Source organism: Gadus morhua, chromosome 4, assembly GCF_902167405.1.
Source record: "Gadus morhua chromosome 4, gadMor3.0, whole genome shotgun sequence".
Classification (NCBI taxonomy): domain Eukaryota; kingdom Metazoa; phylum Chordata; class Actinopteri; order Gadiformes; family Gadidae; genus Gadus; species Gadus morhua.
The window spans coordinates 21739554-21754633 of NC_044051.1; the positions used below are offsets into that span (position 1 = coordinate 21739554).

At 43.1% G+C, this 15080-nt stretch overlaps 1 protein-coding gene across 3 annotated transcripts; it reads right to left on the reverse strand.

Annotated features, from left to right (window-relative positions):
• Window positions 1–3: 3 nt before the first annotated feature.
• On the reverse strand, window positions 4–10958 carry rab14l (RAB14, member RAS oncogene family, like). 3 transcript variants are annotated; one of them, XM_030353116.1, is made up of 8 exons: window positions 10692–10958; window positions 6620–6678; window positions 6244–6297; window positions 4568–4745; window positions 4379–4445; window positions 2549–2636; window positions 2295–2325; window positions 4–2101 (listed from the first exon to the last, which is right to left on the reverse strand). In XM_030353116.1, exons 2-8 carry the CDS (start codon window positions 6669–6671, stop codon window positions 1924–1926), a joined length of 648 nt encoding a protein of 215 aa, XP_030208976.1. In that variant the 5' UTR covers window positions 6672–6678; window positions 10692–10958; the 3' UTR covers window positions 4–1923. The 3 variants fall into 3 exon arrangements, with proteins under 3 accessions (XP_030208976.1, XP_030208979.1, XP_030208978.1); XM_030353119.1 differs by lacking the exon at window positions 10692–10958 and adding an exon at window positions 10388–10673; XM_030353118.1 differs by lacking the exon at window positions 10692–10958 and adding an exon at window positions 10221–10673.
• Between the last annotated feature and the right edge of the window lie 4122 nt (window positions 10959–15080).

Genomic DNA, 15080 nt, shown 5'->3' on the forward strand with positions numbered 1-15080 from the left:
TCATGTATTTCAGTATTTTATTGTCATTATTAAAATCAAAAGGTATTTTTTGTATCATATACACAAGAATGTATTTAAATGTTAGCCCAGTCACAATTTATACATATGTACTTTTTGTACTATTGAAAGAAAAGCAGGAAGTTTTGAAAAGGTGGTAGAAATAAATGGTTGACTTAACCCCTCCCAGAACAGAAAACGGTCCCAATTCAGGACTGCAATGGAGAGTTTCCATTGGATTATACGACATACAGAATAATCAAACCAAACCCGGAAAACATGAAACGCGTGACATTCCCTGTCACCGCCTACTAGAATAAAATAAACTAGGTGACAAATACTAATTTGCATATCACCCAACTTTTACCCAAATTGTTTGGAAATAACTGGTTGAGTTGCACTTAAGTCTGTTTGTTAATTCATAAACTATTTTACAGTAGCCAACCCCCTCCTGAAAGCATGACTTCTAGGCAACCTCTCAGCACAACTGTACAGGCCACAGCTTTCTCTACGCCCACCCAGTAGCATTGTCATCAATAATTAAAGAAGCAAATATATATATACAGCCATCAAATCAGAATTCACTATTATACAGAACATGGAAAAACTTTCAAATAGAATCAGATGCCTCCCGAAGTTTCTTGTTGGGGTTCTGCTGAGGCCAAACAAGAGATGAAATCAATCACTGATTATATATAATCAGTGATTGATTTCATCTCTTGTTTGGCCTCAGATTGTTAGGGGACAGCCAACATTGCATTATTTTACATGTATGAATCCTAATTTGATAAAGGTTGGTTAATTTAACAATAAAAAGACAGTGTAGCAAAAAAATTACATTCAAAACAGGAAGTTAACATTAGTCATGATAAGGCAACCAACAATGATAAGATCCATGGTTAAACATTAGTCTGGGGGAGGACCGGGGGGAGAGAGTGGATCCCTCCATTCAAATGGAAAACTAAAACACATTGAATCTTAAGTGTCTTTTAAGTCCAAGTCAAAAAGGAATTCCTTATTTGACACCACACACACACACACACACACACACACACACACACACACACACACACACACACACACACACACACACACACACACACACACACACACACACACACACACACACACACACACACACACACGTTACCATAATACCAGCGTTGCCAAATCAGATGACACAACCGGTAACTAATCAAATAAATACCAAATTAGATGCGGCCGCCTGGGAGGTTTTCAGAGTGAGAAATTAAACATGAAACAGGAATGCAGTCCTCACCGTGACATAATAGACTCAACAGGCCTTGCTTGACCCTAGCAGGCCTCGGTTCAGGGGTTAAGGGTCAAAGGTCAGGACAGGTCCTCATCTATTGAGCCATACTAGTGTTTCAGCATAGATTATAAAAAGAATGAAGGATGGTTAAAAATGATGGGTTTCGTTATGTTAAACCTGCCAGTCGCATGTTGATGTGATCTGTGGTACAAATGGTGCCAGGCTACCAGAGCATGTGATGCTTGGGGGCAGCTAACGGACAACACTGAAAAGTGTTCAGTGAGGAAGAGGAGGGGGAGCAAGGGGAAGAGGAGGAGGGGGGGTGGGGGCAGGGGGGGCACAGAGAGATTACGACGTTGGAGAGAAACTGCTGCGAGTCGATTCGGGGATTGTGTGTGTGGGTTCATAGTGTGTGTGTGGGGGGGGGGGGGGGGGGGGGGGACCAGCCAGATGAAACAAGCGGAAAGTCCACACGCAGACACTTCAGCATCTTCACCCCCTCTGCCACCAACCCGTCCCCTTCTTTAGCCCCTCCCACTCAGCTAAGACAGTGGTAGAACAGCTGAGGGTCCGAGGGGGGGGGGGGGGGGTGACAAAGGAAGAGGGGTGATAGAGATATACAGAAGGAGCCAGAAACAGAGGTGCGGCGGTCATTAGCAGCCACAGCCTTCCCTCTGGGGTGTTGGCTCACTGGTGAGCCGGCCCCCCTGCGGGGCCGAGGGCTTATGCTGGACCCCCGACTCAGCGGCGTTCAGGTCCAGGCTGCCGTCCTGGATGTTCTGGTAGATCTTCTTAGCGGCCTCCAGGAATGCATCCTCCACGTTTTCACCGCTGCACACACACACACACACACACACACACACACACACACACACACACACACACACACACACACACACACACACACACACACACACACACACACACACACACACACACACACTTTGTAAAGTCACCGGAATACATTTGCGGGTAACAGAAATCATTCAATTTAGAAACGAGGACCAATGGAGAAGAGCCTTACGTTTTTGCACTGGCCTCCAGGAATAACAGACCTGTGGGTTGATACAGAACATAACTTTAATGTCAACACTGCATCTCACCCCGTCAGCCTGTTTGAGGCCTCGTCTGTTTATGTTGAGGTTTAATGATCGCACAATGCTGTCATTGTTCTGTCTCTCTTTGGATTACATGTTGCTTTGGTGTCACATGACCACAAAATACAAGTTTCATATATGTCGAAACAGATTCAACACACACACACACACACACACACACCGTTCTCCTCAGCAAACTGCTTGGCCTCGTCGTAGGTGACGTCTCTCTGGGCCTCCAGGTCGGCCTTGTTACCTATCAGGATGATCACCTGAGGACACACGGACAAACGGTCAACACTGAACCGCTCGACTTGTTATTCATAGAGAAAAAGAGGATCATTTTAGTTTCCTAAATCAATGACTGGTAAGGAGTCTGTGTTAAATAAGACATCAATAGCACCATCTTGTGGCATTTCTATATAATCATGACATTAAGGACCATTGTTTTAAGCAATGACTACGGTTATCTTTTTCATTCTCTGTAAACATCTGGACAGTTAATCCCTGTAACTGAATAATTACTTATTAAGAACACTAAAGTGAGTATTCAATTGACTGAGGTCCATTTGATTTCAGAAAATTTACAGCCTTCATCAGGAGCAAGCTCCTGGACGTGTTGTGAACTACTTTGAAGGCTCGCAACATTCAGAGTCGTTTGATTTACAGTTCAAAATCAAATTCACAATAAAGCCAATCGACGGCATTGGGAGGAGATTCTAAGGACAACTAACTAACATGGTGATTTAATAGAGTCGGATACAAAAGCAAGAATAAAATAAAAAAACAGATCAAGGTTTATGATGTCGTCCTCGTACGACACAGGCTCATCCAACACCACAGCCTGGAGGACATGAGCTTAGTAAAGTAGAGACAGGAGCTTACTGTATTGTTAGTTAGGTTAGTACAGTAGAGACAGCTTACTGTACTCACTGTATTGGGGTTGGTGAGGTTAGTACAGCAGCTTACTGTACTCACTGTAGTGGGGTTGGTGAGGTTAGTACAGTATAGAGGCAGCTTACTGTACTCACTGTAGTGGGGTTAGTGAGGTCAGTACAGTAAAGAGGCAGCTTACTGTACTCAATGTATTGGGTTGGTGAGGTTAGCACAGCAGCTTACTGTACTTACTGTATTGGGGTTGGTGAGGTTAGTACAGCAGCTTACTGTACACAATGTATTGGGTTGGTGAGGTTAGTACAGCAGCTTACTGTACTCACTGTATTGGGGTTGGTGAGGTTAGTACAGCAGCTTACTGTACACAATGTATTGGGTTGGTGAGGTTAGTACAGCAGCTTACTGTACTCACTGTATTGGGGTTGGTGAGGTTAGTACAGCAGCTTACTGTACACAATGTATTGGGTTGGTGAGGTTAGTACAGTAGCTTACTGTACTCACTGTATTGGGTTGGTGAGGTTAGTACAGCAGCTTACTGTACTCACTGTATTGGGGTTGGTGAGGTTAGTACAGCAGCTTACTGTACTCACTGTATTGGGGTTGGTGAGTTTAGTACAGCAGCTTACTGTACACAATGTATTGGGTTGGTGAGGTTAGTACAGCAGCTTACTGTACACAATGTATTGGGTTGGTGAGGTTAGTACAGCAGCTTACTGTACTCACTGTATTGGGGTTGGTGAGTTTAGTACAGCAGCTTACTGTACACAATGTATTGGGTTGGTGAGGTTAGTACAGCAGCTTACTGTACACAATGTATTGGGTTGGTGAGGTTAGTACAGCAGCTTACTGTACTCAATGTATTGGGTTGGTGAGGTTAGTACAGCAGCTTACTGTACACAATGTATTGGGTTGGTGAGGTTAGTACAGTAGCTTACTGTACTCATTGTGTTGGGTTGGTGAGGTTAGTACAGCAGCTTACTGTACTCACTGTATTGGGTTGGTGAGGTTAGTACAGTAGCTTACTGTACTCACTGTATTGGGTTGGTGAGGTTAGTACAGCAGCTAAATGTACACAATGTTTTGGGTTGGTGAGGTTAGTACAGCAGCTTACTGTACTCACTGTATTGGGGTTGGTGAGGTTCCTGGCGTCAGTCAGCCAGCTGCTGAGATGGTTGTAGGTGCTTCTCCTGTGCGACAGCAAACAGAACAAACCGTTACTCTGACCGCACACCACCTCACTCCAGATAAGAATGCCATGAAACCCCATGCCCAGTCTGATGGTGTGGTGTGAGCGTGTCATTGTGGTTACCTGGTGATGTCGTAGACCATGAGAGCTCCGGCAGCCCCCCGGTAGTAAGAGCGCGTGACGGCCCTGAAGCGCTCCTGGCCTGCCGTGTCCCAGATCTGGAGCTTGATCTTCTGCCCGCTCACCTCCATGATCCGCGTCCCGAACTCAACGCCAATGGTGTGAGGGCAGTCCGCCATGACTGGAGACAGCAGGGGGTACCGGGCTCACACCTTACACTCACACTGAGGTCTGAAGGCAGACCTCTGGGCTCAGAACCTAACACCCAGACTGAGGTTTGACAGCAGACACACTCAGGTCTGGGTGACAAGGTGTTCACTTTCCTTCATAGTCATTTAGAACCATCATGTTCAGACTTAACCTAGACTCCACAAAGCCACCCCCTCCCACCCCTCCTACTTATTGCAAGTTGTACTTCCTGGCACTTAATGTACACATTTATTGCATGTAGTAACTTTAGTTATAGTACTTAGTTGTGTAGCCTCTTATCATAGCTATCTTTGTTGTACACAGGGAATGGGTCAACCTAGAAATGGTTAGTGCTTGGTTCTATGAACTTACTGTACCGACAGCAATATACTGTTGTTTCTCTTTCTTCTGAGAAATGTATCTATTGTAAGTCGCTTTGGACAAAAGATTCCAAATCCCCTAAATGTAATGTTGCTGTAAGCATGGCTCGCTGTTGACCACTGTAAAAAGACACTTATTACAATGATCCTGAAAGCTTCATCCACATGTTGTTTCATGTTCTGGTTTATTCTGGTGGTTTCCTGCTGCTAGTGGAGCGTGTCCACTAGCACCAGACCCATCACCTTTCTTCATGTTGAGTTTTTGCTTGCCTTAATGCCTTCATTATTCTCCCTACATTATGATTCACATAGTTGGCAAGGATAGAGTGAAACACTCACTATGCATAATGAAAATACCCGCAAAGTTATATATTTATTATGAAATATGAATCGGAATGTAATCTATACGTTAAACCACTCTATTCAATATAAAAAAAACAATGAATCAATAAAATAAATCAAGCCAACAAGGCCCAGGTGTCATTTAACAACAGATCAACCTCATGCCTTCAGCGTTCTGAAGTCCACCCCGAGAGCAAGATGCAGGGCTCATGTCAGCCACAGCTGGTGAACATCATTCAGTCAAGGATCCCAAATCACACATCCCACTCCTTACAATGTATTAATGATAACCACAACGCATCCAATCAACGCACATTCAAAAGCAGGTTCTAACGCAGCCGTGTGTGTGTGTGTGTGTGTGTGTGTGTGTGTGTGTGTGTGTGTGTGTGTGTGTGTGTGTGTGTGTGTGTGTGTGTGTGTGTGTGTGTGTGTGTGTGTGTGTGTGTGTGTGTGTGTTGTTCCTGGTCTGAAGCGGATGAACACATCCTCTGCGCTACCTCCTTAATGGAGGCGGTAAATAACACTCAGCTGAATGGTAATTGGGCTGCTGCAGCTGACACACACGCACACACACACACGGGTGAGCCAGGGACACAGAGGAGGGAGTGTGATGCCATACTGAGAGGATCTTCTCCTGTGTGTGTGTGTGTGTGTGTGTGTGTGTGTGTGTGTGTGTGTGTGTGTGTGTGTGTGTGTGTGTGTGTGTGTGTGTGTGTGTGTGTGTGTGTGTGTGTGTGTGTGTAGGCAGGGAGTAAAGGCAGTACTTACATTTCTTCTCTGTGAACTGATGGAGCAAACATGACTTCCCTACCCCCATGTCACCTGCAGGGAAGGAGAGGGAGAGTGAGAGAGGGTCTACAAATATTCTCAACCCGTTATCTGAATGGTTGAACTGAAAAGCATTAGATGCTTAAATTGACATCACAACAAAATGATAAATTATGTACATACATTTTTTTCGATTCGATACGTTTGCGTAAAAAGCTGAAATATAATTTTGTTTTATTTAGCTGACATTATCTTTTATGTGTCTTGGAGACGCTGTTATGAATATTAACCTGCTTCAGCAGATAGCCATAAGTAGCACAAGTCCAATACTATCATAAGTCCATTCCGATCACTGTTTCTTGCTGGGTTCACTTACCGATGATGATGTATTTGAAGATGTAGGAGTAATTGTACGGGGCGGTGGCCATCGTGGCTCTGAAACAGATATAGGGAAAACTGATGTCAGATAAAAAATACCATCAGGTTGTGGTGGTTGTGTTCCAGAATGTCAGGCCTGAATAACAAAGCTTCCTCAGGTGATGAGGGGCTAATCAACACGGGGGGGGGGGGGGAAGACATATAGCAGTAGGGTTCAATCGATGCACTTAATATGTGAATGGCGTGGGAGTGCTTTTTTTTCTGGAAGCAAGTTGACCACCCTGCTGACACCCTGTAGCTTGAAACTACCGTACAAAGCTCCCATCCGGAATTTGTTTTGAAACGTACAGCCTAAACTGACATTACACCGCTGCGGTGGGTAAGGGTAATAAAAACTTGCTACTCTGTCATTTCTTTTTACCAATTGTTGTGTATTGTTAGACATCTCATAGCAGTCGAGGAAGGCACTGTGTTTAACAGACATGTTACACCAAAGAACCAGGTGTTTAGGAGGAGATGCTTTTAGGGGTAATGGCTTTTTGGCAAAGATTGAGTTAATTAAGTCGACAATAGAGTTGCAGATATTGGGGATCACACCCAGAACCTATGACTAAGGCTACAGTTCCTGCAACCTGCTCTCCCTGTTGAACTGAACAACATCCCACTACTTACACAGAATGATGGAAACCCGATCGAAGGGACATACACTGTGGAACTCCCCAGAGGGTCCGATAATGTTTTCAAACTGTAGGATAGGACGCGAGACGACCCTAACCTAGCATGTGAGTCCCTTGGAAAATCAGTGTATCACATTAATAAATTATGGTGAACATCCACTAAATACCTATTGCTCCTTCCGCTTGTCTTGCAGGTACATTTTCAACCTCAATTCAAAGCCATTATGGTTTCCAGGTAAATCAACTAGACTAAAGATCTTTAAATGTATTAATTTGTAGGCCTTTGAGATTACTTAAGTTATAATGGGACCAGTATGTCAGCTGACAGACACCTGATGGTTTTGAGAGGAACTGAGACCTTTGAGTGAACATCTTTCCATGTTGATGTTAGCTCAAACATCAAGGTTCTAATTAACGGTTTGTAACTGCTAGGGTTAAAGGGTAATTCCAGTGTAAAATGGATTTGGGATATGTTTTGTATGATAACGAGTTGAAACGTCGTTTTGGAGCACAAAAACCGCATATAGACGCTTTCTTCGGTTGGCTGCATTTAGCCGATTCTATAACGCTATAAACTTGGAACGATGGGGGCACTGGTTATGGTAAAAACTAAATCGCTCTTTTTAAACCACTTAAAAGGCAAAAAGTAGCCTGACACTTCATTGGTAGGATAATAAGGGTTTTTAACATATACAACGATGCATTGAGAACTTTGTAAGTGTACAGATTGTTTATTAAAAAGGACATTTTATACACATAATACCATCAGTAGATCACCCGTCGACGCCATTTTATTTTTAAGACTCAATAAGTAGATTGGCGAACAATGATGTCACAATCTCTGTGTTCGTCAATCTACCTATCGAGTCTTAAAAACAAAATAATGGATAAGTTACCGGACTACTTGCGGAGTGATACGACAGAAAAAGAAAAAAAAAACACTTTCCTTGACAGCGGTCATTATATGCTTAGCAAGGGTGAATTATCAGAGAAATATTCACCACCGGAAGTTGTGAAGGCTCATGCAAGTGAACGGAGCGTTCAACAGCATTGAGAAGAGCCGTAAATAAATAACGATTCATTAAACCATTTTCTACGTGACCACGACTATTCGACTATTCAACGATCGTTGCCCATGCCCATCCCTAATGAACCTTAGTGAGGCTGCTCTAATGAACCAGTCCTTAGTGAGGCTGCTCTAATGAACCAGTCCTTAGTGAGGCTGCTCTAATGAACCAGTCCTTAGTGAGGCTGCTCTAATGAACCAGTCCTTAGTGAGGCTGCTCTAATGAACCAGTCCTTAGTGAGGCTGCTCTAATGAACCAGTCCTTAGTGAGGCTGCTCTGCATGAGGTTGTTCTTATGAACCCGTCCTTAGTTAGGCTACTCTGAGGTTGTGTGCTCGTGGCAGCACCACGAACAAACTAAAGAGCGCTGTACACAACATCACAGAACCTCAACATGTGTGCAGCAGGTGAGAGGAACCGGCTGGCCCAAGGAGCGCTCTTCTTTCAGTTCATATTCCCCATCAGCCCCCACCCACCATTGTAAAGGTCAGCCTTTAGGGATCACTTCCCCTCACACGACTGTCATGTGGTGTCTACGAATGATCCCAACACCTGCAGGGCACCGTCTGCCTGCACTCACACAGGGGGAACCGACCCATGCTAACAGGTGGAGCAACAAAACCAGGTCGCCTGAATAAAATAAAAAAAATATTCAGGATCGGCAAATGGTTATGTGCAGAAGATGCGGCGGGAAGTAGTGTATCTGAAGAGGAACAATGAGTGTCACATGACGACTTGTGACTGCAGCCTCAGCACTTCTTTCATACACTCCATCGCCTCTTGGCCAAATACGGAAACAGTGCCGCAGATTTTGCAATGAAAACTCTTTTTAAGGATGCATATGATAGATACATAATGCCATCCTGATTAATAAAGCAACACTGGGAACTACGGTAACTTATAAACTAATAAAAACTATTGCTACCTGACAAAATGATTATCATGAAGTAAACATCGTAAATATTATACTCTAAAATGCCCTTAAATTTAGATTGTAATGGTCTATTGCACCACTTGCCACCATGTGTACCATTACTGCTTTGCCATGGGGAGGGCAAAGTTCCTCTGGGATCATGGACTTTTTATCTGATACAGGTCTGATGCATGTTGTCATCTAGATATATCACGATTGACTAACAAATCCAGGCTAACTGGGGTAAACATTGTTTTATTATTATCCTAGCAAGACTATCTACACATCCTAGTGTATACCAAGTATGCCTATAGTTTTAGCAAGCAACATTTATAACTGCTTTCTTTGTGTGCACAACATTTGCTAGAGATAAGAAGCATGGTTGTGAAATAAATAGAAAGATATTACTAGCAAGGTATCAAGATCACCAAGTTAAACAGATACTTTCCAATAAGGGCACATTAATTAACCATCATGGACACCATTACCTTAGTTAAAATGAACACCATTCGTTAACATGAACACCATTACCTTGGTTAACATGAACACCATAAGTTAATATGAACACCATTACCTTGGTTAACATGAACACCATAAGTTAACATACACCATTACCTTGGTTAACATGAATACCATTAGTTAACATGAACAACATTACCATAGTTAACATGAACACCATTACCTTATTTAACATGAACACCATTACCTTATTGAACATGATTTCCATTACCTTAGTTAACATGAACACCATTACCTTAGTTAACATGACAACCATTAGTAAACATCAAAACCATTAACAAATGATGACAAGACTAATAATTAACTGTAAATTAACTGTTACCTGATTATTACTGCATAAACTAATGCTAATAAATGGTTAATTGATGCACCCTTATTGTAAAGTGTTACGGATCAACCTAATCAAGCAGCCTCCAACCCTAACCTGAAAGCTGGACTCCTGCCCCGCTCCTCTTCCCACTACCGGCACTGAGGCGAGCCACTGATATCCATCAGGTCCAACCTGGTGAATTCTTCATGTTGTTGTGGTTTAAGTTGACATTTGACTGCAGTCGACTCAACAAATGCGTGGTTATAAGCTGTTTACAATACCGTGACTGGGCTGGCTAACGTCAGCCGTTTACTCGCGGGTTGTTAGTTCCGAAGCGGGGTCTGTCTTGTCAGGTGTGGGGCTGCTGTTTGTAGTTAAGCTGAAGGTGGTTGTCTTATCCTCGACTGTTCATCCCTTAACCTCACTTATCCAGGTTAGCATCCTTAGCTCACGTATTAGCCTGCTGAGTGCCTGCTAACGTCAGTGAGCATAACAGTTACAGTCGGCCTCCCGGCTCACAAACTGAACGGTGTTATTCTGACAGGCTCTGCCGTTACTATGCACACGTCGTCCCAGTTTCCTTACCGTATGATGTTGTTGCTTTGTATTCCTGTGTGGGTCTTCTTCACCAGAGCTCTGCAGGTTATCCTGTCTACTGATCCAATATGGCGGCTCCCTCTTCCGCCAGTGTTGCCAGATCGGATTGGCAATTTCCAGCCCAACCATAGACTAAAAACCGCTCAATCAACCAACAACCCGCTCAATACAACCGATTTATCATATACTTCTGCAATGGAAACTAAACGAATACACACCTTAACGCAACAGGATTATTAACTATGACGTTATGTGCTATACAAGGAACCTCTCGTCTGTCTCTCACCCACACAAACCTCACAAGGCCTGTGAAAAGAACACACTGACAGCAGCAGAAAATGGGTCTTCAATGATATAAGACATTAATGCACAACACACAAAATAGGCATGTAAAAGACAAATGGAGGGCACAATAAACACCTAATTGATCTAATAGCTTTAATAATGCTACTTTTTTTTACCAGCCTAACGAGATTAAAAGTAGCCAAATTGGGAGGGTAACCGCCCAATCTGGCAACACCGTAACCCCTGTCTGCAGGGCTGCTGATCCAATATGGCGGCCATGGCAGGGCTGCTGCCAGGACAAAAGACCCGAGGATATGCGGCGATTCATTATTGTTTACCCATGTAGTAGGCTATCGCATAGGAGGCAATACCTGCACAGGTGGGTTTATTTAATGCTTTTTTTGTATTGAACAAAATCCAGCCTTTCTATATTTGATTTAGCAAAATCAAGTAGCATAGCTATTTGGCAAGTATACATTGAATAATGGTTTTGTAAAATAAAATTTGATATTGCCATTATAAATGATGGTTGATTTTATTGATGTATAACTGCGTGATATATCTGTATCTTTTTTAAATTGTTTGTCTATTCTTATCTATATAAGTGTGTGTGTGTGTGTGTGTGTGTGTGTGTGTGTGTGTGTGCGTGTGCGCGTGTGTGTGTGTGTGTGCGTGTGTGTGCGCACGTTCGTGCATATAAATCATACAAAGGCTTTTCAGTTAACTTGTTAAAAAGGAATATTTTAATACAGCTGTTTACCACAGTACATACTGTAAAATACTTTGTACAACCTTAAAAATAAACACGCATAACATGCATTAAAAGCGGACTATGCCTGAATAAGATAGATATCTGAACAACACTTTAGACAGTGTGACTGAATATTCAAAAGGAGTAGGTTACTCACACTATATTTGGTCTTCACTGATTCTAAGCCTCTGAAGAGTTTTGAAGATCTGGGGTGGCTCCATAGGCAAATGTTGATTTAACCTCCAACAACAATCCAACCATGAACGTTATCTGGGTGCTGTTCAATCAGTATGCTATTGTAATAACACTGCAAGCTGAGTAAAGCGGAACCCTAATATTTCCCATGATTTGTCAGGAGAACCCCGCAACGCTCGTCACCCACTAGTCAGTGACCAGAATATGACAGTTGAGGGGAACATGTCTGCCAGAAATGCCCTTGTGAACCGAGACGGTATTTCCTTTCTCTCCAATATGTCTTTACATCACAACCCGAGCCGCAGCAGTAGCAGGCAGGTCAGAGCGCAGATATAGTGCAGTCCATTTGATTTCAACCAAGTGGTGCTGTTACACAGATCGGAGCCGCAGCAGTGAATACGAACGCCAGGCAGCTCTTGTTGTTGGCAGTGTCTGGATGTAGCACAGCCGCTGGTCAGGACAATACCCAATGCCGCTGTGTGTGAGAGAGAGAGAGAGAGAGAGAGAGAGAGAGAGAGAGAGAGAGAGAGAGAGAGAGAGAGAGAGAGAGAGAGAGAGAGAGAGAGAGAGAGAGAGAGAGAGAGAGAGAGAGAGAGAGAGAGAGAGAGAGAGAGAGAGAGAGAGAGAGAGAGAGAGAGAGAGAGAGAGAGAGAGAGAGAGAGAGAGAGAGAGAGAGAGAGAGAAATCCAACAACTTACACTTCTGGCATTAAGTAACACCTTGAAATGGAATATGTGTCTAGTGAAAACTAGACACATATTTCAAGCATTACATAAACCAGAATAACACTTTAACAAGCAAACATGATATACTCATCACCCTCAACATTAAGTAGGAAATGGATTGCGGTCAGAACCGTTCTCCTGAGAGTTGGTTTTCAACAAATGTTGACAATCTCCGTCAGTCTCTCCGAATTACTGGAGGGGATTTAAACGGAGGAGAATAACGTAGCACTACATCGCACTTAAGACTTCGGTTTTAAGACGTCGACACAGCGTCCTGTCTTTCTGTTGCAGTGATTGGCTGTCAGTTGTCTCATACAATGAGCCTGCTATTTCCCTGAGCCAATGAGAAAATATCGCTGAATTAGCTCTTCGTTGTACTTTCCCCAGCTTTCAAGCAGCGACGCCGTTATGTGTGTCGTAGTCGTGTCCGTGGAGATCAGCAGAACTGTTCCTCTGATGGCACGCTGCTGTCTAAACGTCCACAGCTTGAGACCTTGACGTGATGACCGGTGTGTCAACATTAAATAATGACTGAGGTTGGTAGTCAAAGGACAACTACCTAGTCACAGTGAACATTAGAATAACCATTGAACTATTGGGATTCATGTTAGGTTGAACAATTCAAATCTAGGATATCATCACATAAAGAAAAGTAGGGAGGCCATAGCGTCAGGATAATAAAGGAGAGAGGGTGTTGAACGACTAGCGGAAAGGTTCTGGTTTGATCCCCAGTTCTCAGACCAACCCGCAGGCTGATACATGCTCTTTTATTTGGCCGCCATGTTGCTCAGAAGGTGGAGCGGGTTGGCTGGTAACCGGAAGGTTGTTGGTTCGATCCCCGGCTCCTCCTACCTGAGTGTCAAGGTGTCCCTGTCTGAGCAAAGCACCTCACCCTAATGTGCACCCTTATGTGCACCCTGACGAGCTGGCTGTCACCCTGCGTGACTGACACTGCTGTCGGTGTGCATGATTGGGTGAATGTGAGGCAATATTGTAAAGCGCTCTGAGTGGCCACTGGTTAGAAAAGCGCTGTATAAATACAGTCCATTTACCATTTATTGAAACCTAGTATCTCTCATGAGTGGCCTTGGATGGAATAACCTGGTCTCTAAAAGACAGAGGATGGACTCAACGCTCTTCATCAGGGTACTCACTGCTCTCGGTCCGGATGCAGAAGCGGTGCTTGAAGCCCTTGTGGGAGTGTGAGCAGGTGAGGACCTCGGGGTTGGAGCAGCCAACATCCACGTACCTCTGGCCCTGGATGATGTTGCAGCCATAGCACTGCAGACCCTGCACTGCAGGGGACCCACACCGGAGGGAAAGGGTTAGGGCATGGGGTTTGTCCATGGGGTTATTCATGTGGTAAGTTCATGTGGTAAGTTCATGTGGTAAGTTCATGTGGTTAGTTCATATGGTTAGTTAATGAGCACACATAGTGACCTGGGGAATAGTGACCTCTATAGTTAGATATAGCTACATACTGTATATATATATAAGCTGTATACGTATACTGTATATATATATCCACAGATATATCTATCAATTCACATATATCCATACACATATATAAATATGTGTATATATGTATATATATATGTGTGTATATATATATATATATATATATATATATATATATATATATATATATATATATATAGTGTATATATGTATAGAGCCACTATATCCTTCAAGAAGAGGCTCGATACTCGGCCAGGGCTGAGTCTTTAGCAATTCGATTCCTGGATAGAAAAAAAAGTACCCTTTATTGGGCACGGCCTATTATTGCTTGCATTATGACATTATGACAATGTTTGTTATAATGTTCAGCAATTTATGGTCATTCTGTACAGGGAAATTCTCATGTTTCAGCCAGGGGCATCTCTTTAGTGCAAAAAGCCCACATCAAGCCCACATCAATGGTATCAAAGGAGAGCCTACTCGTAAGATAGATAATGTGGCATTTGAGGTGCAAATAAATATGGACAACTTCGATGTTGTAAAATGAAAAATCTGTGGAGTTCAAGGTATGGGGTAGACTGATTATCCAAGGATTCACTAAAGCGTAGGTTTAAGTCTTTAGTTCCTGTGTTGGTTTACAAAGTCCTAATTCTAGTGTACGTCTCCTTTCAAAGAGACCCAATATGGTACACTGTCGCCCTGCTGGGGACTCACTCTCTGGTTGGTTAATTCAGGCTATTTTAAGCCATATTTTAGTTATCAGACACAACACAATCCCCAATGCATATTTTAATTCTCTTTTTTGTTTTTAAAGAAAGTATTTACGTCAAATGTATTTCTTCATCAAAGTTGAGGCAGTATGAGACGTTCATTTTGAAAATAATAATTCAATGATAACATTTTCCTCAGCTCTGCTTCTCTTCTCTCCTTTCTCTTTCTTTCAGCTCCTCTCCTCTCCCATCC

Coding starts and splice junctions, on each gene's coding strand:
- rab14l (XM_030353116.1), bottom strand. CDS start 6,671: ATGGCCACCGCCCCGTACAATTACTCCTACATCTTCAAATACATCATC. Junction 2,326..2,548: donor GCAGTTTGCTGAGGAGAACG/GTGTGTGTGTGT, acceptor ATCAACCCACAG/GTCTGTTATTCCTGGAGGCC. Junction 2,102..2,294: donor CTGGAGGCCAGTGCAAAAAC/GTAAGGCTCTTC, acceptor GTGTGTGTGCAG/CGGTGAAAACGTGGAGGATG.